The 23,578-nt window shown below is 49.4% G+C and overlaps 1 protein-coding gene across 1 annotated transcript in view; it reads left to right on the top strand.

Annotated features, from left to right (window-relative positions):
* SMARCA4 (SWI/SNF related, matrix associated, actin dependent regulator of chromatin, subfamily a, member 4) overlaps positions 1-22,905 on the top strand; it is a 60,694-nt gene extending 37,789 nt beyond the window's left edge. The window contains 8 exon segments of the mRNA XM_038126331.1: positions 6,109-6,336; positions 6,619-6,705; positions 11,930-12,007; positions 14,045-14,263; positions 18,004-18,254; positions 21,046-21,154; positions 21,663-21,764; positions 22,705-22,905. Of these exon segments, the coding sequence (XP_037982259.1) occupies positions 6,109-6,336; positions 6,619-6,705; positions 11,930-12,007; positions 14,045-14,263; positions 18,004-18,254; positions 21,046-21,154; positions 21,663-21,764; positions 22,705-22,872 (1,242 nt within the window). The 3' untranslated portion in view covers positions 22,873-22,905.
* Positions 22,906-23,578: the final 673 nt, after the last annotated feature.

The following is a 23,578-nucleotide window of genomic DNA, read 5'->3' as shown; positions in this document are numbered from 1 at the left end:
CCAGATCACGTGATCAATATCGAGAGATCAATATTGAGATTGATATCAGCGTTGATATCAAGGTTGGCGTCAAGATTTCAGAGATCAATGTCTTCGTATACAGATCACGTGATCAATATTGAGAGATCAATAGTGAGATTGATAGCGAGGTTGATATCAAGATTTCAAGGATCAATATCTTGGTATCCAGATCTCGTGATCAATATCGAGACATCGATAGGGAGATATCAATAGTGAGATTGATATCAAGGTTGATATCAAGATTTCAGAGATCAATATCTTGATATCCCAATCGTGTGATCAATATCGACACATCGATAGTGAGATTGATAGCGAGGTTGATATCGACCAGATCACGTGATCAATATCGAGAGATCGATAGGGAGATTGATATCGGGGTTGATATCAAGGTTGATATCAAGATTTCAAGGATCAATATCTCGATGTCCAGATCACGTGATCAATATCGAGACATCGATAGTGAGATTGATAGCGAGGTTGATATCAAGATTTCAAAGATCAATATCTCGATATCCAGATCACGTGATCAATATCGAGAGATCGATAGGGAGATTGTTATCGAGGTTGAAATCAAGAGTTCAAAGATCAATATCTTGATATCCAGATCACGTGATCAATATCGAGATACTGATATCGAGACATCGATAGTGAGATTGATATCAAGGTTGATATCAAGGTTGGCGTCAAGATTTCAGAGATCAATATCTTGATATCCAGATCACGTGATCAATATCGAGACATCGATAGTGAGATTGATAGCGAGGTTGATATCAAGATTTCAAAGATCAATATCTTGATATCCAGATCATGTGATCAATATCGAGACATTGATAGTGAGATTGATATCAGGGTTGATATCGAGGTTGATATCAAGGTTGATATCAAGATTTCAAAGATCAATATCTTGGTATCCAGATCTCGTGATCAATATCGAGACATCGATAGTGAGATATCAATAGTGAGATTGATAGCGAGGTTGATATCAAGGTTGATATCAAGATTTCAAGGATTAATATCTTGATGTCCAGATCACGTGATCAATATCGAGAGATCGATAGTGAGATTGATAGCGGGGTCGATATCGACCAGATCACGTGACCAATATCGAGAGATCAATAGATTGACAGCGAGGTTGATATCGACCAGATCACGTGATCAATATCGAGAGATCGATAGGGAGATATCAATAGTGAGATTGGTATCAACGTTGATATCAAGGCTGATATCAAGATTTCAAGGATCAATATCTTGATATCCCAATCACGTGATCAATATCGAGACATCGATAGTGAGATTGATATCAAGGTTGATATCAAGATTTGAAGTATCAATATCTTGATATCCAGATCACGTGATCAATATCGAGACATCGATAGTGAGATTGATATTGAGGTTGATATCAAGGTTGATATCAAGATTTCAAGGATCAATATCTTGGTGTCCCAATCACGTGATCAATATCGAGACACCAATAGTGAGATTGATATCAGGGTTGATATCAAGATTTCAAGGATCAATACCTTGATATCCAGATCACATGATCAATATCGAGAGATCAATAGTGAGATTGATAGTGAGGTTGATATCAGGGTTGATATCAAGATTTGAAGTATCAATATTTTGATATCCAGATCTCGTGATCAATATCGAGACATCGATAGTGAGATTGATATCAGGGTTGATATCAAGTTTGATGTCAAGATATCAAGGATCAATACCTTGATATCCCAATCACGTGATCAATATCGAGAGATCAATACTGAGATTGATAGCGAGGTTGATATCAAGGTTGATATCAAGATTTCAGAGATCAATATCTTGATGTCCAGATCACATGATCAATATCGAGACATCGATAGTGAGATATTGATAGTGAGATTGATATCAGGGTTGATATCAAGGTTGGCGTCAAGACTTCAAAGATCAATATCTTGATGTCCAGATCACGTGATCAATATCGAGACACCAATAGTGAGATTGATATCAAGGTTGATATCAAGATTTCAAGGATCAATACCTTGATATCCAGATCACGTGATCAATATCGAGAGATCAATAGCGAGGTTGATATCAGGGTTGATATCAGGGTTGATATCAGGGTTGATATCAGGGTTGATATCAAGATTCCAAGGATCAATATCTCGATGTCCCGATCTCGAGCTCCTTGGGAACCCCTGAAGGTTTTGAGGCCAAACCCGGGGATTTTGGGGACAAACCCGGGGATTTTGGGGACAAACCCGGGGGTTTTGGGACATTTTGGCCACCTCAAAGTCCTGGTGATCCCATTGCCACATCTCCATCATCCTTAGGAACCCCTGCAGGTTTTGAGGACAAACCCGGGGATTTTGGGGTTTTTTGGAGATCCCATTTCCACATCTCCATCATCCTTGGGCACCCCTGCAGATTCTGAGGACAAACCCGGGGATTTTGAGGACAAACCCGGGGATTTTGGGGTTTTTTGGAGATCCCATGGCCACATCTCCGTCATCCTTGGGAACCCCTGAAAATTTTGAGGACAAACCCGGGGATTTTGGGGACAAACCCAGGGATTTTGGGGACAAACCCGGGGATTTTGGGGTTTTTTGGTGATCCCATTGCCACATCTTCATCATCCTTGGGATTCCCTGCCAATTTTGAGGACAAACCCGGGGATTTTGGGACCTTTTGGCCATCCCACAGCCCTGGTGATCCCATGGCCACGTCCTTGTAGATTCTGAGGACGAACCCGGGGATTTTGAGGACAAACCCGGGGATTTTGGGGTTTTTTGGAGATCCCATGGCCACATCTCCGTCATCCTTAGGAACCCCTGCAGGTTTTGAGGACAAACCCGGGGATTTTGAGGCCAAACCCGGGGATTTTGGGGTTTTTTGGAGATCCCATTTCCACATCTTCATCATCCTTGGGAACCCTTGAAAATTTTGAGGCCAAACCCGGGGATTTTGGGACCTTTTGTCCATCTTAAAGTCCTGGTGATCCCATGGCCACGTCCCCATCATCCTTGGGAACCCCTGGAGGTTTTGAGGCCAAACCCGGGGATTTTGGGGTTTTTTGGAGATCCCATTTCCACATCTCCGTCATCCTTGGGAACCCCTGCAGGTTCTGAGGACAAACCCGGGGATTTTGGGGTTTTTTGGAGATCCCATTGCCACATCTCCATCATCCTTGGGAACCCCTGCTGATTTTGGGGACAAACCCGGGGATTTTGGGGACCTTTTGTCCATCCCACAGCCCTGGTGATCCCATGGCCACGTCCTTGTAGATTCTGAGGACAAACCCAGGGATTTTGAGGTCAAACCCGGGGATTTTGGGATTTTTTGGAGATCTCATTTCCACATCTCCATCATCCTTGGGAACCCCTGCCAATTTTGAGGACAAACCCGGGGATTTTGGGGACAAACCCGGGGATTTTGGGGTTTTTTGGAGATCCCATGGCCACATCTCCATCATCCTTGGGAACCCCTGCAGATTCTGAGGACAAACCCGGGGATTTTGAGGCCAAACCCGGGGATTTTGGGGTTTTTTGGAGATCCCATTTCCACATCTTCATCATCCTTGGGATTTCCTGCAGGTTTTGAGGACAAACCCGGGGATTTTGAGGAGAAACCCGGGGATTTTGGGGACAAACCCGGGGATTTTGGGACATTTTGTCCATCTCAAAGTCCTGGTGATCCCATGGCCACGTCCCCATCATCCTTGGGAACCCCTGCAGATTCTGAGGTCAAACCCGGGGATTCTGAGGACAAACCCGGGGATTCTGAGGACAAACCCGGGGATTTTGGGGACAAACCCGGGGATTTTGGGACCTTTTGGCCATCTCAAAGTCCTGGTGATCCCATGGCCACGTCCTTGTAGATTCTGAGGACAAACCCGGGGATTTTGAGGCCAAACCCGGGGATTTTGGGGTTTTTTGGAGATCCCATTGCCACGTCCCCATCATCCTTGGGAACCCCTGGAGGTTTTGAGGACAAACCCGGGGATTTTGGGGTTTTTTGGAGATCCCATGGCCACGTCCCCATCATCCTTGGGAACCCCTGCAGGTTTTGAGGTCAAACCCGGGGATTTTGAGGACAAACCCGGGGATTTTGGGGACAAACCCGGGGATTTTGGGGTTTTTTGGAGATCCCATTTCCACATCTCCATCATCCTTGGGATTTCCTGCAGGTTTTGAGGACAAACCCGGGGATTTTGAGGACAAACCCGGGGATTTTGGGACATTTTGTCCATCTCAAAGTCCCGGTGATCCCATGGCCACGTCCCCATCATCCTTGGGAACCCCTGCAGATTCTGAGGCCAAACCCGGGGATTTTGGGGTTTTTTGGAGATCCCATGGCCACATCTCCATCATCCTTGGGAACCCCTGCAGGTTTTGAGGTCAAACCCGGGGATTTTGAGGAGAAAACCGGGGATTTTGAGGCCAAAAAGGGGATTTTTGAGACAAAAAAGATTTTTGAGGTTAAAAAGGGGATTTTTAGGCCAAAAATGGGATTTTTAGACCAAGAAGGGGATTTTGAGGTTAAAAAGGGGATTTTTTTAGGTTTAAAAGGGGGATTTCGAGGCCAAAAAGGGCATTTTCGAGGCAAAAAATGGGATTTTTGAGACAAAAAAGGGGCAAAAAAGGGGATTTTTGGGGCCAAGAAGGGGATTTTGAGTTTAAAAAGGGTTTTTTGACATTAAAAAGGGGATTTTCAGGCCATAAAGGCGATTTTCGAGGCCAAGAAGGGGATTTTCGAGTCAAAGAATGGGATTTTGAGCCCAAAAATGGGATTTTGAGGTTAAAAAGGGGATTTTCGAGGCCATAAAGGGGATTTTTCAGGTTAAAAGGGAATTTTTGAAGTTAAAAAGGGGATTTTTGAGGTTAAAAAGGCGATTTTCACGGCAAAAAAGGGGATTTTCGAGGCCAAAAAGGGCATTTTTGTGGCAAAAAGGGGGATTTTTAGGACATTAAGGCGATTTTCGAGGCCATAAAGGGGATTTTTTAGGTTAAAAAGGGGATTTTTGAGGCCATAAAGGGGATTTTCAGGCCATAAAGGGGATTTTCGAGGCCAAAAAGAGCATTTTTGAGGCAAAAAAGGGGATTTTCAGGCCATAAAGGGGATTTTCAAGACAAAAAAGGGGATTTTTTTAGGTTAAAAAGGTGATTTTCAAGGCTCAAAATGGGATTTTGAGGCCATAAGGGGATTTTCGAGTCCAGAAAGGGGATTTCGAGTCCCAAAAGGGGATTTTGAGTCCAAAAATGGGATTTCGAGGCCCAAAAGGAGATTTTTTTAGGTTAAAAAGGGGATTTCGAGTCCATAAAGGGGATTTTGAGGCCCAAAAGGGGATTTTTTTTAGGTTAAAAGGGGGATTTTTTAGGTTAAAAATGGGATTTTGAGGCCATAAAGGGGATTTCGAGTCCATAAAGGGTATTTCAAGGCCCAAAAGGGGATTTTTTTAGGTTAAAAGGGGGATTTTTTTAGGTTAAAAAGGCGACTTTCAAGGCTAAAAGTGGGAATTTTGAGGCCATAAAGGGGATTTTTTTGGCCAAAAATGGGATTTTGAGGTTAAAAATGGGATTTTGAGTCCAGAAAGGGGATTTTGAGGCCCAAAAGGGGATTTTTGAGTCCATAAAGGGGATTTTGAGGCCATAAAGGGGATTTTCGAGGCCATAAAGGGGATTTTTGAGGTTAAAAAGGCGATTTTCACGGCAAAAAAGGGGATTTTTGAGTCCAAAAAGGGGATTTCGAGGCCCAAAAGGGGATTTTTTTAGGTTTAAAAGGGGGATTTCGAGTCCATAAAGGGGATTTTGAGCCCAAAAATGGGATTTCGAGGCCCAAAAGGGGATTTTCGAGTCCTTAAAGGGGATTTCGAGTCCCAAAAGGGGATTTTCGAGGCCATAAAGGGGATTTTTGAGGTTAAAAAGGCGATTTTCACGGCAAAAAAGGGGATTTTCGAGTCCAAAAAGGGGATTTCGAGGCCCAAAAGGGGATTTTCGAGTCCATAAAGGGGATTTCGAGTCCCAAAAGGGGATTTTTGAGTCCCAAAAGGGGATTTCGAGTCCCAAAAGGGGATTTGCGGTGGCCCGGAGCCGTCACCCGCCGTTCCCCCAGGACCTGCAGGCGCAGGACCGCGCGCACCGCATCGGGCAGCAGAACGAGGTGCGCGTGCTGCGCCTCTGCACCGTCAACAGCGTGGAGGAGAAGATCCTGGCGGCCGCCAAGTACAAGCTCAACGTGGACCAGAAGGTGATCCAGGCCGGCATGTTCGACCAGAAATCCTCCAGCCACGAGCGCCGCGCCTTCCTGCAGGCCATCCTGGAGCACGAGGAGCAGGATGAGGTGAGGGCGCCAGCTTTCCCCCAGCTGGAGGGGTGAATTTTTATTTTTATTTTGATTTTTTTTGGGGTTAGGAGAGAGGAAAAGAGAGAATTTTTGATGGCGAGAGCGAGAAAATTAAAAAAAAATATATATATATTAAAAAAAAACCCCGAGAGCAGGGAGCATGGAAGTTTTGTCGCGACGTCGGGGGAAAAAAAAATTCAAAAAAAAAAATAAAAATAAAAAGAAAAAAAGGCGTGGGATTGACAGCCCTGGAGACTGAATCCCTGTGTTTATCCACAGAGCAGACAGAGCGCGGGCAGTGGCAGCTTCCCCCACGCTGCCTCCTCCCTGTGCCCGGGCGCTGAGCCGGAGGAAGCAGCTCTGAAGGTGAGCGGGGCCCTTCAGTCTCCACCGCCCGGTCAATCCGCCCGCCCGCCCGCTCAGGGAGGGACACAGGGGCTGGGCACGCGCAGCAGTCAGGGAGAAGTGGCTTGGAAGGGCCAAAAGTCGGATTTAGGCGGCTTAAAATGGCCAAAAGTGAGATTGAAGTGGCCAAAAGTGAGATTGAAGTGGCTTAAAACGGCCAAAAATGAGATTAAAGTGGCCAAAAGTGAGATTGAAGTGGCAAAAAATGAGATTGAAGTGGCTTGGAAGGGCCAAAAATGAGATTGAAGTGGCTTGGAATGGCCAAAAATGAGATTGAAGTGGCTTGGAATGGCCAAAAATGAGATTGGAATGGCCAAAAATGAGATTGAAGTGGCTTGGAATGGCCAAAAGTCAGATTGAAGTGGCTTAAAATGAGATATAAGTGGCTTGGAAGGGCCAAAAGTGAGATTGAGGTGGTTTGGAAAGGCCAAAAGTGAGATTGAAGTGGCTTAAAACGGCCAAAAGTCAGATTTAGGTGGCTTAAAATGGCCAAAAATGAGATTGAAGTGGCTTGGAATGGCCAAAAGTGAGACTGAAGTGGCTTAAAAGAGGCCAAAAATGAGATTGGAATGGCCAAAAATGAGATTGAAGTGGCTTAAAATGAGATTGAAGTGGCTTGGAAGGGCCAAAAGTCAGATTTAGGTGGCTTAAAATGGCCAAAAATGAGATTGAAATGGACAAAAATGAGATTGAAGTGGCAAAAAATGAGATTGAAGTGGCTTGGAATGGCCAAAAGTGAGATTGAAGTGGCTTAAAACGGCCAAAAATGAGATTAAAGTGGCCAAAAGTGAGATTGAAGTGGCTTAAAATGAGATTGAAGTGGCTTGGAAGGGCCAAAAGTGAGATTGAAGTGGCTTAAAATGGCCAAAAATGAGATTGAAATGGCAAAAAATGAGATTGAAGTGGCTTAAAATGAGATTGAAGTGGCTTGGAATGGCCAAAAGTGAGATTGAAGTGGCTTAAAACGGCCAAAAATGAGATTAAAGTGGCCAAAAGTGAGATTGAAGTGTCTTAAAATGAGATTGAAGTGGCTTGGAAGGGCCAAAAGTGAGATTGAAGTGGCTTAAAATGGCCAAAAATGAGATTGAAATGGCCAAAAGTGAGATTGAAAGGGTTTGGAAGGGCCAAAAGTGAGATTAAAGTGGCTTGGAAGAACCAAAAATGAGATTTAAGTGGCTTGGAAGGACCAAAAGTGAGGTTTAAGTGGCTTAAAATGGCCAAAAATGAGATTGAAGTGAAACAGCCAAAAATGACATTAAAATGGCTTAGAAGGGCCAAAAGTGAGATTGAAGTGGCTTGGAATGGCCAAAAATGAGATTGAAGTGGCTTAAAATGAGATTTAAGTGGCTTGGAATGGCCAAAAGTGAGATTTAAGTGGCCAAAAGTGAGATTGAAGTGGCTTGGAAGGGCCAAAAATGAGATTTAAGTGGCCTGAAATGGCCAAAAATGAGATTGAAGTGGCTTAAAACGGCCAAAAATGAGATTGAAGTGGCTTGGAACGGCCAGAAATGAGATTAAAGTGGCTTAAAACGGCCAAAAATGAGATTGAAATGGCTTGGAGTGGCCAAAAGGGAGATTGAAATAGACTGAAATGGCCAAAAGTGAAATTGAAATGGCTTGGAAGGGGCAAAAGTGAGATTGAAGTGGTTTGAAATGGCCAAAAGGGAGATTTAGCTGGCTTAAAATGGCCAAAAGTGAGATTTAAGTGGCTTAAAACGGCCAAAAGTGAGATTGAAGTGGCTTGGAAGGGCCAGAAATGAGATTAAAGTGGCCTAAAACGGCCAAAAATGAGATTGAAATGGCCAAAAGTGAGATTGAAGTGGCTTAAAATGAGATTGAAGTGGCTTGGAATGGCCAAAAGTGAGATTGAAGTGGCTTAAAATGGCCAAAAATGAGATTAAAGTGGTTTAAAACGGCCAAAAATGAGATTTAAGTGGCTTAAAATGAGATTTAAGTGGCTTGGAATGGCCAGAAATGAGAATAAAATGGCTTGGAAGGGCTAAAAGTGAGATTTAAGTGGCTTGGAAGGGCCAGAAATGAGGTTTAAGTGTCTTAAAGCAGCCAAAAATGAGATTGAAGTGGCTTGGAAGGGCCAAAAGTGATATTGAAATGGCCAAAAGTGAGATTTAAGTGGCTTGGAAGGGCCAAAAATGAGATTTAAGTGGCTTGAAATGGCCAAAAGTGAGATTGAAGTGGCTTGAAATGGCCAAAAATGAGATTTAAAGTGGCTTAGAAGGGCTAAAAGTGAGATTGAAACGGCCAAAAGTGAGATTGAAATGGCCTGAAATGGCCAAAAGTGAGATTGAAGTGGCTTGGAATGGCAAAAAATGAGATTTAAGTGGCCTAAAATGGCCAAAAGTGAGATTGAAATGGTCAAAAATGAGATTTAAGTGGCTTGGAAGGGCCAAAAATTTAGATATAAGTGGCTTAGAAGGGTCAGAAATGAGATTGAAACGGCCAAAAATGAGATTAAAGTGGCTTGGAAGGGCCAAAAATGAGATTGAAATGGCCAAAAATGAGATTTAGGTGGCTTGGAAGGGCCAAAAGTGAGATTGAAGTGGCTTGGAATGGCCAGAAATGAGATTTAAATGGCCTGAAATGGCCAAAAGTGAGATTGAAGTGGCTTGGAACAGCCAAAAGTGACTTTTAAGTGGCTTGGAATGGCCAAAAATTAAGATTGAAGTGGCTTGGAAGGGCCAGAAATGAGATTTAAGTGGCTTAAAACGGCCAAAAGTGAGATTGAAGTGGCCTGAGAGTGACAAAAATGAGATTGAAACGGCCTGGAATGGCCAAAAATGAGATTGAAATGGCCTGAAATGGGCAAAAATTTAGATTGAAGTGGCCTGAGAGTGCCAAAAATGAGATTGAAGTGGCTTGAGAGTGGCAAAAAATGAGATTTAAATGGTCAGAAATGGCCCAAAATGAGATTGAAGTGGCTTGAAATGGCCAAAAATGAGATTAAAATGGTCGGAAATGGCCGAAAGCGAGTCAGGACTGGGCTATAAATGCAAAAATTGCTTTAAAGCGGCCTGAAAGTGAGAAAAATGAGAGAAAAATGAGAGAAAAATGAGAAAAATGAGAGAAAAAGGGACAGAAGTGGGGAAAAAACGCTCGGAGACGACGAAAAATGAGTAAAAATTCGCCTAAAAATGGGAAAAAGGGGAAAAAAACAGGCTGGGAGTTGGGAAAGTGAATTAAAAGCGAGGTAAAAATGGCAGAAATTGATTTAAAAATGGTAAAAAAGGAGAGAAAACAGAGAAAAAAGGGTTAAAAATGGGAATAAAAATGAGAAAAAATTGAAATTGAAGGAAAAATCCCCAAAAGAGGAAGGAAAAAGTGCCCGGAATGCCCAAAAAAGGGGAAAAATGAGGTGAAAATGAGAGAAAAATTCAAAATAATCAGGTGGAAATGCCCCGAAGTGAGCTGGAAACAGCCTGGAATGAGGTGGGATACGAAAAAAGGGGGAAATCGGTGTTAAAATGTCACAAAATGGGCAAAAATAGGGGAAAAATTCAAAATAAATGGGAAAAAAAACCCTGGAAAGGGCCCGAAAATGAGGAAAAAATCAGCGGAAAGAAGCCAGAAAATGAGGGGGAAAGGAATTGGGGATGAGGGGGGGAAATGATGGAGTGAGCCAAAAAAAGAGGGGAAAAAATGGTGAAAAGTGGAGGGAAAATGTTGGAAATGAGGAAAAAAACGCGTTAAAATCGCCCGGAAATGAGGGGGAAAATTCACATTGAAATCAGCCAGAAATGGGGAAAAAATGTGTTAAAATCACCCAAAAAATGAGAAATAAATGAGTTGAAATCACCCAAAAATGAGGAAAAAATTCCATCAAAACAACCCAAAAATGGGCAAAAAAAATCACATTAAAATCAGCCAAAAAGGGGAAATAAATGCAATAAAATCACCCAAAAATGGGCAAAAAATCGCATTAAATTCAACCAAAAATGGGCAAAAAAATGCATTAAAATCATCCAAAAATGAGCAGAAAAATCGACATTAAAATCTCCCAAAAATGGGCAAAAAAACCCCATTAAAATCACCCAAAAATGGGGAAAAAATTCACATTAAAATCGCCGAGAAATGGGGAATAAATGTGTTAAAATCACCCAAAAATGAGCAAAAAAATCGCATTAAATTCAACCAAAAATTGGCAAAAAATCGCATTAAAATCATCCAAAAATGAGCAGAAAAATTGACATTAAAATCACCCAAAAATGGGGAAAAAAATCCACATTAAAATCACCCAGAAATGGGAAATAAATGCAGTAAAATCACCCAAAAATGAGCAGAAAAATCCCATTGAATCCACCCAAAAAAACACCCAAAAAAACCCATTTAGACCACCCAAAAAATGGTGAAAAATCCCCCCAAAAAACCAAAAAAAAAAAGATCAAAAATCCACTTAACCCCCCCAAAAATGGGCAAAAAAATCCCATTAAATCCACCCAAAAAAACCCCAAAAATCCCCCCAAAAAACAAAAAAAAACCCAAAAAATAAAAAAAAACCAAAAAGGATCCCAAAAACCCAAAAAAAAGATCCAAAAAAACCCCCAAAATCCCCAAGAAAATCCAAAAAAACCCCAAAAAATCACTAAAAATTACCAAAACCTCCCCAAAAAACCCTAAAAATGACCAAAAATCAAAAAAAAAAACCCAAAAAAACCCAAAAAAGGATCAAAAAATGCAAAAATCCCAAAAAAAACCCCAAAATTACCAAAAATTCCCCCCAAAAAACCCAAAATGACCAAAAATCCTCCCAAAAAAACCCAAATAAACCCAAAAAATCCCCCAAAAAACCCCAAAAAACCCCCGAAAAACCAAAAAACACCCCCCAAAAAAACCCCAAAACCCCCAAAAAAACCCCAAAATGACCAAAAATCCCAAAAGAAAACCCAAAAAATGACCAAAAATCCCCCCCAAAAAAACCTACATCCAAAAAAAACCCCCAAAAATGACCGAGAGTCCCAAAAAAAACCCCAAAAAGGATCCGAAGAAATAAAAATAAACCCCAAAAAAGGATCAAAAAAACCCCATAAAACCCCAAAAAAATCCCAAAAAAACCCAGGAAATCCCCCCAAAATCCCCCAAAAAAACCCCAAAATGACCAAAAATCCCAAAAAGGCCCCAAAAAGCCCCGGGAGTCGCGGGGCCGCGCTGAATCCCCGCCGGCCTTTGGCAGGAGGAGGACGAGGTGCCCGACGACGAGACCGTGAACCAGATGATCGCCCGGCACGAGGAGGAGTTCGACCTCTTCATGGTGAGGAGGAGGAGGAGGAGGAAGGGCGGGAGGAAGGGGAGGAAGAGGAGGAGAAGGAGATGAGGATCTTGAGAGGAGGAGGAGGAGGAAGGGCAGGAGGCGGAAGAGGAGGAGGAGGAGGAGATGAGGATCTTGTGAGGAGGAGGAAGAGGAGGAAGAGGAGGAGGAGGAGGAAGAGGAAGAGGATGAGGAGGAAGGGTGGGGAGGAGGAGGAGGAGGAGGAGGAGGAGGAGGAGGAAGAGGAAGAGGATGAGGATGAGGAGGAAGGGTGGGAGGAGGAGGAAGAGCAGGAGGAGGAGGAGGAGGAGGAGGAAGAGGAGGAGGAAGAGGAGGAGGAGGAGAAAGAGGAGGAGGAGATGAGGATCTTGTGAGGAAGAAGAGGAACAGGAGAGGAGGAGGAAGAGGAGAAGGAGGAGGAAGAGGAAGAAGGGCGGGAGGAGGAGGAAGAGAAGGAGGAGGAGGAAGAGGAAGGGCAGGAAGAAGAGGAGGAGGAGGAGGAAGGGCGGGAGGAAGGAGGAGGAAGAGGAGGAGGAAGAAGGATGGGAGGAGGAGGAAGAGGAGGAGGAGGAAGGGCAGGAGGAGGAGATGGGAGAGGAGGAAGATCTCCCATCTTGTGAGGAGGAGGAGATGGGGATTGAAGAAGATCTCCTGAGGAAGAGGAGGAAGGGCGGGAGGAGGAGGAAGAGGAGGAGGAAGAGGACGAAGGGCAGGAGGAGGAGGAGGAGATGAGGATCTGGTGAGGAGGAAGAGGAACAGGAGAGGAGGAGGAAGAGGAGGAGGAGGAGGATATCCCACCTCAGATATCCCAAATCCCACCTCAGATGTCCCCTCACCCCATCCCAAATCCCAAATCCCAAATCCCAAACCCCACCCCAGATACCCCAAATCCCAAACCCCAAATCCCACCCCAGATACCCCAAATCCCACCTCAGATGTCCCCAGTCCCACCTCAGATGTCCCCGATGCCACCTCAGATACCCCAAATCCCACCTCAGATATCCCAAATCCCACCTTGGATGTTCCCTTACCCCATCCCAAACCCCAATCCCACCTCAGATGTCCCCAATGCCACCTCAGATATCCCTGATTCCCATTCCAAATCCCATCCCACCTCAGATATCCCTGATCCCACCTCAGATATCCCAAATCCCACCTCAGATTATCCCTGATCCCTTCAGAAGATCCATCCCAAACCCCAAATCCCACCTCAGATATCCCTGATCCCACCTCAGATATCCCTGATCCCACCTCAGATATCCCCGATCCCACCTCAGATATCCCAAATCCCACCTCAGATTATCCCTGATCCCCTCAGAAGATCCATCCCAAACCCCAAATCCCACCCCAGATGTCCCCAAATCCCACCTCAGATATCCCTGATTCCCATCCCAAACCCCAATCCCACCTCAGATCTCCCCGATCCCACCTCAGATATCCCCTCACCCCATCCCAAATCCCACCTCAGATATCCCAAATCCCACCTCAGATGTTCCAAATCCCACCTCAGATATCCATGGTCCCACCTCAGATGACCATGATCCCACCTCAGATATCCCAAATCCCACCTCAGATTATCCCTGATCCCTTCAGAAGATCCATCCCAAATCCCATCCCACCTCAGATATCCCTGATCCCACCTCAGATATCCCTGATCCCACCTCAGATGTCCCTGATACCACCTCAGATATCCCTGATCCCACCTCAGATGTCCCTGATCCCACCTCAGATGTCCCTGATGCCACCTCAGATATCCCTGATTCCTATTCCAAATCCCATCCCACCTCAGATGTCCCCAATGCCACCTCAGATGTCCCGAATCCCACCTCAGATGTCCCTGGTCCCACCTCAAATGTCCCCTCACCCCATTCCAAACCCCGATCCCACCCTAGATACCCCAAATCCCACCTCGGATGTCCCCTCACCCCATCCCAAACCCCAAATCCCACCCCAGATACCCCAAATCCCACCCGGGACGTCCCCAAATCCCACCCGAGACGTCCCCTCGCCCGTCCCCGTTAACCCCTCGCGCTCCGGCAGCGCATGGACCTGGACCGGCGGCGGGAGGAGGCGCGCAACCCCAAGCGGAAGCCGCGGCTGATGGAGGAGGACGAGCTGCCCTCGTGGATCCTCAAGGACGACGCCGAGGTCGAGCGCCTCACCTGCGAGGAGGAGGAGGAGAAGATGTTCGGCCGCGGCTCGCGGCACCGCAAGGAGGTCGACTACAGCGACTCGCTGACCGAGAAGCAGTGGCTCAAGGTGGGGGAGGCCGCGGCGGAGGTGGACTAACCGGGGATCCCGAAGATCCCAAATCCCGGGGATCCCAAATCCCAAAGATCACAAAGATCCCAAATCCCGGGGATCCCAAATCCCGAGGATCCCAAATCCCAAGGATCCCAAATTCCGAGGATCTCAAATCCCAAACATCACAAAACCCAAGGATCACAAAGATCCCAAATCCCGAGGATCCCAAATCCTGAGGATCTCAAATCCCAAAGATCCCAAATCCCAAACATCACAAAACCCAAGGATCACAAAGATCCCAAATCCCGGGGATCCCAAATCCCGAGGATCTCAAATCCCAAAGATCCCAAATCCCAAGGATCTCAAATCCCTGTGGGTCACAATCCCAAGGATCTCCAATCCCAAAGATCCCAAATCCTGAGGATCCCGGATCCCGGGGATCCCAAATCCCAAAGATCACAAAGATCCCAAATCCCGGGGATCCCAAATCCCGAGGATCCCAAATTCCGAGGATCTCAAATCCCAAAGATCCCAAATCCCAAACATCACAAAACCCAAGGATCACAAAGATCCCAAATCCCGAGGATCCCAAATCCCAAGGATCCCAAATCACAAAGATCTCAAATCCCGAGGATCCCAAAGATCCCAAATCCCAAGGATCTCAAATCCCTGTGGGTCACCATCCCAAGGATCCCAAATCCCAAAGATCTCCAATCCCGAGGATCCAAATCCCAAAGATCACAAAGATCCCAAATCCCGAGGATCCCAAATCCCAAGGATCACAAAGATCCCAAAGATACCAAATCCCGAGGATCCCAAATCCCAAAGATCTCCAATGCCAAAGATCTCCAATCCCGAGGATCTCAAATCCCAAAGATCTCCAGTCCCAAAGATCCCAAATCCCGAGGATCCCAAATCTCAAAGATCACAAAACCCAAGGATCACAAAGATCCCAAATCCCAAAGATCACAAAGATCCCAAACCCCGAGGATCCCAAATCCCAAGGATCACAAAGATCCCAAATCCCGAGGATCTCAAATCCCAAAGATCTGAAATCCTGAGGATCCCAAATCCCAAGGATCCCAAATCCCAAAGATCTCCAGTCCCAAGGATCCCAAAATCCTGAGGATCTCAAATCCCAAAGATCCCAAATCCCGAGGATCCCAAATCCCTGTGGGTCACCATCCCAAGGATCCCAAATCCCAAGGATCTAAAATCCCGAGGATCTCCAGTCCCAAAGATCTCCAGTCCCAAGGATCCCAAATCCCAAAGATCCCAAATCCCAAGGATCTCCAACCCCAAGGATCCCAACCCCCTGTAGATCCTCCACCCCAAGGATCCCAAATCCCTTTGTCTCCCAAATCCTCTGGGTTGGGATGATCCCAAACCCCCGTGGCTCCCAACCCCCTGTAGATCCTCCACCCCAAGGATCTCAAATCCCTTTGGATCCCAAATCCTCTGGGTTGGGATGATCCCAAATCCCTTTAGCTCCCAACCCCCTTTAGATCCTCCACCCCGAGGATCCCAAATCCCTGTGGGTTGGGATGATCCCAAATCCCTTTGGCTCCCAACCCCGAGGATCCCAAATCCCTTTGGCTCCCAACCCTGAGGATCCCAAATCCCTTTGGCTCCCAACCCTGAGGATCCCAAATCCCTTTGGCTCCCAACCCTGAGGATCCAAACCCCCTGTAGATCCCAACCCCCTGTAGATCCTCCATCCCAAGGATCCCAACCCCCTGTAGATCCTCCACCCTGAGGATCCCAAATCCCTTTGGCTCCCCACCCTGAGGATCCCAAATCCCTTTTGGATCCCAAATCCCTCTGGGTTGGGATGATCCCAAATCCCTTTGGCTCCCAATCCCTGTGGATCCAAACCCCCTGTGGATCCCAACCCCCTGTAGATCCTCCACCCCAAGGATCCCAAATCCCTTTGGCTCCCCAATCCCTGTGGATCCCAAATCCCTGTAGATCCTCCACCCCGAGGATCCCAAATCCCTCTGGGTTGGGATGATCCCAAACCCCTTTGGCTCCCAAATCCCTGTGGATCCCAACCCCCTGTAGATCCTCCACCCCAAGGATCCCAACCCCCTGTAGATCCTCCACCCCGAGGATCCCAAATCCCTGTGGATCCTCCACCCTGAGGATCCCAAATCCCTTTGGATCCCAAATCCCTCTGGGTTGGGATGATCCCAAATCCCTTTGGCTCCCAACCCTCTATAGATCCTCCACCCCGAGGATCCCAAATCCCTTTGGATCCTCCACCCCAAGGATCCCAAACCCCTGTGGATCCCAACCCCCTGTAGATCCTCCATCCCGAGGATCCCAAATCCCTTTGGCTCCCAACCCCATATAAATCCTCCACCCCAAGGATCCCAAATCCCTTTGGATCCGAAATCCCTGTAGATCCTCCACCCCGAGGATCCCAAATCCCTTTGGCTCCCCAATCCCTGTGGATCCCAAATCCCTGTAGATCCTCCACCCCGAGGATCCCAAATCCCTGTGGGTTGGGATGATCCCAAATCCCTTTGGCTCCCAACCCCCTGTAGATCCTCCACCCCAAGGATCCCAAATCCCTTTGGCTCCCCAATCCCTGTGGATCCCAAATCCCTGTAGATCCTCCACCCCGAGGATCCCAAATCCCTCTGGGTTGGGATGATCCCAAACCCCTTTGGCTCCCAAATCCCTGTGGATCCCAACCCCCTGTAGATCCTCCACCCTGAGGATCCCAACCCCCTGTAGATCCTCCACCCTGAGGATCCCAAATCCCTTTGGGTCCCCACCCCGAGGATCCCAAATCCCTTTGGCTCCCAAATCCCTCTGGGTTGGGATGATCCCAAATCCCTTTGGCTCCCAAACCCCCTGTAGATCCCAACCCCCTGTAGATCCTCCACCCCAAGGATCCCAACCCCCTGTAGATCCTCCACCCCAAGGATCCCAAATCCCTGTGGATCCTCCACCCCAAGGATCCCAAATCCCTTTGGCTCCCAACCCTGAGGATCCCAAATCCCTTTGGATCCCAACCCCCTGTAGATCCTCCACCCTGAGGATCCCAAATCCCTTTGGATCCCAACCCCCTGTAGATCCTCCACCCCAAGGATCCCAACCCCCTGTAGATCCTCCACCCTGAGGATCCCAAATCCCTTTGGCTCCCCACCCTGAGGATCCCAAATCCCTTTTGGATCCCAAATCCTCTGGGTTGGGATGATCCCAAATCCCTTTGGCTCCCAATCCCTGTGGATCCAAACCCCCTGTAGATCCCAACCCCCTGTAGATCCTCCATCCCAAGGATCCCAACCCCCTGTAGATCCTCCACCCTGAGGATCCCAAATCCCTTTTGGCTCCCAAATCCTCTGGGTTGGGATGATCCCAAACCCCCGTGGCTCCCAAACCCCCTGTAGATCCCAACCCCCTGTAGATCCTCCATCCCAAGGATCCCAACCCCCTGTAGATCCTCCACCCCAAGGATCCTAAATCCCTTTGGGTCCCCACCCTGAGGATCCCAAATCCCTTTTGGCTCCCAAATCCTCTGGGTTGGGATGATCCCAAACCCCTTTGGCTCCCAAATCCCTGTGGATCCCAACCCCCTGTAGATCCCAACCCCAAGGATCCCAACCCCCTGTAGATCCTCCACCCCAAGGATCCCAACCCCCTGTAGATCCTCCACCCTGAGGATCCCAAATCCCTTTTGGCTCCCAAATCCTCTGGGTTGGGATGATCCCAAACCCCTTCGTCTCCCACCCCCGCGTCCCCGCCAGGCCATCGAGGAGGGCACCCTGGAGGAGATCGAGGAGGAGGTGCGCCAGAAGAAGTCCTCGCGCAAGCGCAAGCGCGAGCCCGAGGGACCCCCGGGACCCCCGGCGGGCGCCCGCGGCCGCGACAAGGACGAGGAGAGCCGCAAGCAGAAGAAGCGCGGGCGGCCCCCGGCCGAGAAGCTGTCCCCCAACCCGCCGCCCCTGACCCGCAAGATGCGCAAGATCGTCGACGCCGTCATCAAGTACAAGGACAGGTGAGGAGGACACCTGGAGCTTCGGGAGGTTCTTGGAGGTTCCAGGTGGCTCTGGAGGTTCTTGGGGGTTCCTGAGGGGTTCCTGGGGGTTCCAGAGTGGTTCCTGAAGGTTTTTGGAGGGTTCTTGGAGGTTCCTGGGGGTTCCTGAGTGGTTCCTGGAGGTTCTTGGAGGGTTCTTGGGGGTTCTAGGAGGTTCTTGGAGGTTCCTGGGGGTTCCTGGAGGTTTCTGAGTGGTTCCTGGAGGTTCTTGGAGAGTTCTTGGAGGTTCCTGAGTGGTTCTTGGAGGTTCCTGGGGGTTCCTGAAGGTTCCTGAAGGTTTTTGGAGGTTCCTGAGTGGTTCCTGAAGGTTATTGGAGAGTTCTTGGAGGTTCCTGAGTGGTTCTTGGAGGTTCCTGGGGGTTCCTGAGTGGTTCCTGAAGGTTTTTGGAGGTTCCTGGAGGTTCCTGAAGGTTCCTGGGGGTTCCTGAGTGGTTCCTGAAGGTTATTGGAGAGTTCTTGGAGGTTCCTGAGTGGTTCTTGGAGGTCTTTGGAGGTTCCTGAGTGGTTCCTGGAGGTTCCTGAAGGTTCCTGGGGGTTCCTGAGTGGTTCCTGAAGGTTCTTGGAGGCTCCTGAGTGGTTCTTGGAGGGTTCTTGGGGGTTCCTGGTGGTCCTGGCCATCATCAAGTACAAGGACAGGTGAGGAGGGCACCTGGTGGTGGGAGGTTCCAGGTAGGCCTGGGGGTCCTGGAGGTTCCTGGGGGTTAGAAGCTGTCCCCCAACCCGCCGCCCCTGACCCGCAAGATGCGCAAGATCGTCGACGCCGTCATCAAGTACAAGGACAGGTGAGGAGGACACCAGGTCCTGGTGGCCTCGGAGGTTCTTGGAGGTTCCTGAAGGTTTTTGGGGGTTCCTGGAGGTTCTTGGAGGTTCCTGAGTGGTTCCTGAGTGGTTCTTGGAGGGTTCCTGGGGGTTCCTGGAGGTTCTTGGAGGGTTCTTGGAGGTTCCTGGGGGTTCCTGAAGGTTCCTGAAGGTTTTTGGAGGTTCCTGGAGGTTCCTGAAGGTTCCTGGGGGTTCCTGAGTGGTTCCTGAAGGTTATTGGAGAGTTCTTGGAGGTTCCTGAGTGGTTCTTGGAGGTTTTTGGAGGGTTCCTGAAGGTTCTTGGAGGTTCCTGAGTGGTTCCTGGAGGTTCCTGAAGGTTCCTGGGGGTTCCTGAGTGGTTCCTGAAGGTTATTGGAGAGTTCTTGGAGGTTCCTGAGTGGTTCTTGGAGGTCTTTGGAGGGTTCTTGGAGGTTCTTGGAGGTTCCTGAGTGGTTCCTGGAGGTTCCTGAAGGTTCTTGGAGGCTCCTGAGTGGTTCTTGGAGGGTTCTTGGGGGTTCCTGGTGGTCCTGGCCATCATCAAGTACAAGGACAGGTGAGGAGGGCACCTGGTGGTGGGAGGTTCCAGGTAGGCCTGGGGGTCCTGGAGGTTCCTGGGGGTTAGAAGCTGTCCCCCAACCCGCCGCCCCTGACCCGCAAGATGCGCAAGATCGTCGACGCCGTCATCAAGTACAAGGACAGGTGAGGAGGACACCAGGTCCTGGTGGCCTCGGAGGTTCTTGGAGGTTCCTGAGTGGTTCTTGGAGGGTTCCTGGGGGTTCCTGGAGGTTCTTGGAGGGTTCTTGGAGGTTCCTGGGGGTTCCTGAGTGGTTTCTGAAGGTTATTGGAGAGTTCTTGGAGGTTCTTGGAGGGTTCTTGGAGGTTCCTGGGGGTTCCTGAGTGGTTTCTGAAGGTTATTGGAGAGTTCTTGGAGGTTCCTGAGTGGTTCTTGGAGGTTCCTGAGTGGTTCCTGAAGGTTTTTGGAGGTTCCTGGAGGTTCTTGGAGGTTCCTGGGGGTTCCTGAGTGGTTCCTGAAGGTTTTTGGAGAGTTCTTGGAGGTTCCTGAGTGGTTCTTGGAGGTTCCTGGGGGTTCCTGGAGGTTCCTGAAGGTTCCTGGGGGTTCCTGAGTGGTTCCTGAAGGTTATTGGAGGGTTCTTGGAGGTTCCTGAGTGGTTCTTGGAGGTTCCTGGGGGTTCCTGGAGGTTCTTGGAGGGTTCTTGGAAGGTTCTTGGATGTTCGTGAGTGGTTCTTGAAGGTTCTTGGGGACACAGCGTAGATCTGAGAGGGGGAAGGTCAGAGGGGATGGGATCCATGGGATCTGGGATGGGATCCATGGGGTGGGATCCATGGGATGAGGATGAGGATGATGGGATGAGGAGGATGAGGATGATGGGATGAGGACGAGGACGATGGGATGATGAGGATGAGGATGATGGGATGATGAGGATGAGGATGATGGGATGATGAGGATGAGGGTGATGGGATGAGGATGAGGGTGATGGGATGATGATGAAGATGAGGACAAGGACGATGGGATGATGAGGATGAGGATGATGGGACGAGGAGGATGATGGGATGATGAGGATGAGGGTGATGGGATGAGGATGAGGATGATGGGATGATGAGGACGAGGACAATGGGATGATGAGGATGAGGGTGATGGGATGAGGATGAGGATGATGGGATGAGGATGATGGGACGAGGAGGATGAGGATGATGGGACGAGGAGGATGAGGATGATGGGACGAGGAGGATGAGGATGATGGGATGAGGACGATGGGATGATGAGGATGAGGATGATGGGATGATGAGGACAAGGACGATGGGATGAGGACAAGGATGAGGACGAGGATGAGGATGATGGGATGGTGAGGATGAGATTGATGAGATGGTGAGGATGATGACGATGATGACGATGACGAGGAAGGCCACCCCTCACGCCCCTTTCCCCCCGCAGCAGCAGCGGGCGGCAGCTCAGCGAGGTCTTCATCCAGCTCCCGTCGCGCAAGGAGCTCCCGGAGTACTACGAGCTCATCCGCAAGCCCGTGGACTTCAAGAAGATCAAGGTACTGGGACCCACCGGGATCCACCGGGGTCCACCGGGACCCACCGGGGTCCACCAGGGTCCACTGGGATCCACCTGAATCCACCGGGACCCACCGGGGTCCACCAGGGTCCACCGGGGTCCACCGGGGTCCACTGGGGTCCACCGGGGTCCACCAGGATCCACTGGGGTCCACCAGGGTCCACTGGGATCCACTGGGATCTACCGGGACCCACCGGGGTCCACTGGGGTTCACCAGGATCCACCGGGGTCCACTGGGGACCACCAGGGTCCACCGGGGTCCACCAGGGTCCACTGGGATCCACCGGGATCTACTGGGACCCACCGGGGTCCACCAGGGTCCACTGGGGTTCACCAGGATCCACTGGGGTCCACCGGGACCCACTGGGGTCCACCAGGATCCACTGGGACCCACCAGGGTCCACCAGGGTCCATCAGGACCCACCGGGACCCACCGGGGTCCACTGGGGTCCACCGGGGTCCACCCTGACCGCGGTTCCTGCTGCCAGGAGCGGATCCGGAACCACAAGTACCGGAGCCTGAACGACCTGGAGAAGGACGTGATGCTGCTGTGCCAGAACGCCCAGACCTTCAACCTCGAGGGCTCCCTGGTAGGGACAGCCTGCGCTGACACCTGGGGTGGCATCTGGGGTGGTGACACCTGGGAGGGGCTGGGGTGACACCTGGGGTGGTGGCACCTGGGATGATCTGGAGAGGGACGTGATGCTGCTCCAGACCTTCAACCTGGAGGGGTCCCTGGTAGGGACAGCCTGCGGTGACACCTGGGGTGGTGACACCTGGGGTGGTGACACCTGGGAGGGGCTGGGGTGACACCTGGGGTGGTGACACCTGGGATGATCTGGAGAAGGACGTGATGCTGCTCCAGACCTTCAACCTGGAGGGGTCCCTGGTAGGGACAGCCTGGGGTGGTGGCACCTGGGGTGGTGGCACCTGGGACAACCTGGGGTGACACCTGGGACAGCCTGGGGTGACCTGGAGTGACCATAAATGACCAAGGTTGACCGGGAGTGACCAAGACTGACCAGGGATGACCTGGAGTGACCAGGGATGGGCTGGAATGACCATGAGTGACCAGAAATGACCAGGAGTGACCAGGGATGACCAGGAGTGACCAGAAATGACCAGGAGTGACCATGAGTGACCAGGAATGACCAGAAATGACCAGTAGTGACCATGAGTGACCAGGGATGACCATGAGTGACCACGAGTGACCAGGAAAGGGCTGGAATGACCAGGGATGACCAAGACTGACCAGGAGTGACCAGAAATGATCAGGAGTGACCAGGAATGACCAGAAATGACCATGAGTGACCATGAGTGACCACGAGTGACCGGGAGTGACCACGAGTGACCGGGAGTGACCAGGGATGACCATGAGTGACCAGGGATGACCACGAGTGACCAGGGATGACCACGAGTGACCGGGAGTGACCAGGGATGACCATGAGTGACCAAGACTGACCAGGGATGACCAGGAGTGACCACGAGTGACCGGGAGTGACCAGGAGTGACCGGAGCTGCCGCCCCCAGATCTACGAGGACTCCATCGTGCTGCAGTCGGTGTTCACCAGCGTGCGGCAGAAGGTGGAGAAGGAGGAGGAGAGCGACGGCGAGGAGAGCGAGGAGGAGGAGGAGGCCGAGGAGGAAGGCTCCGAGTCCGAGGGTGCGCCCCGGGAGCCGCGGCGTCCCCGGGATTGAGGGGATCCGTGGGATCAGCGGGATCAATGGGATCAATGGGGTGGGATCAATGGGATCCATGGGATCAATGGGATCAATAGAGTGGGATCAATGGGATCAGTGGGGTGGGATCAATGGGGTGGGATCAATGGGATGGGATCAGATCAATGGGATAGGATGGGATCAATGGGATTGGATGGGATCAATGGGATCAATGGGGATCAATGGGATCAATGGGGCGGGATCCGTGGGGTGAGATCAATGGGATCAGTGGGATCAATGGGATTGGATGGGATCAATAGGGTGGGATCAATGGGGTGGGGTCAATGGAATCCATGGGATCAATGGTTTGGGATCAATGGGATCAATGGGGTGGGATCAATGAGATCGATGGGGTCAATGGGATCAATGGGATGGGGTGAATGGGATCAATGGGATGGGATCAATGGGGTGGAATCAATGGGATCAATGGAATGGGATCAATGGGATCAATGGGGTCAATGGGATGGGATCAATGGGGTGGGATCAATGGAATCAATGGAATGGGATCAATGGGATCAGTGGGGTGGGATCAATGGGGTGGAATCAATGGGATCAATGGGGTGGGATCAATGGGATTGGATGGGATCAATAGGGTGGGATCAATGGGGTGGGATCAATGGGATCAATGGGGTGGGATCAATGGGATTGGATGGGATCAATGGGATCAGTGGAATGGGATCAATGG

This window comes from Motacilla alba, unplaced genomic scaffold (assembly GCF_015832195.1).
Source record: "Motacilla alba alba isolate MOTALB_02 unplaced genomic scaffold, Motacilla_alba_V1.0_pri HiC_scaffold_34, whole genome shotgun sequence".
Lineage (NCBI taxonomy): Eukaryota > Metazoa > Chordata > Aves > Passeriformes > Motacillidae > Motacilla > Motacilla alba.
The sequence above is the reverse complement of the archived record's forward strand: the minus strand, read 5'-3'. Positions and strand labels throughout refer to the sequence as shown.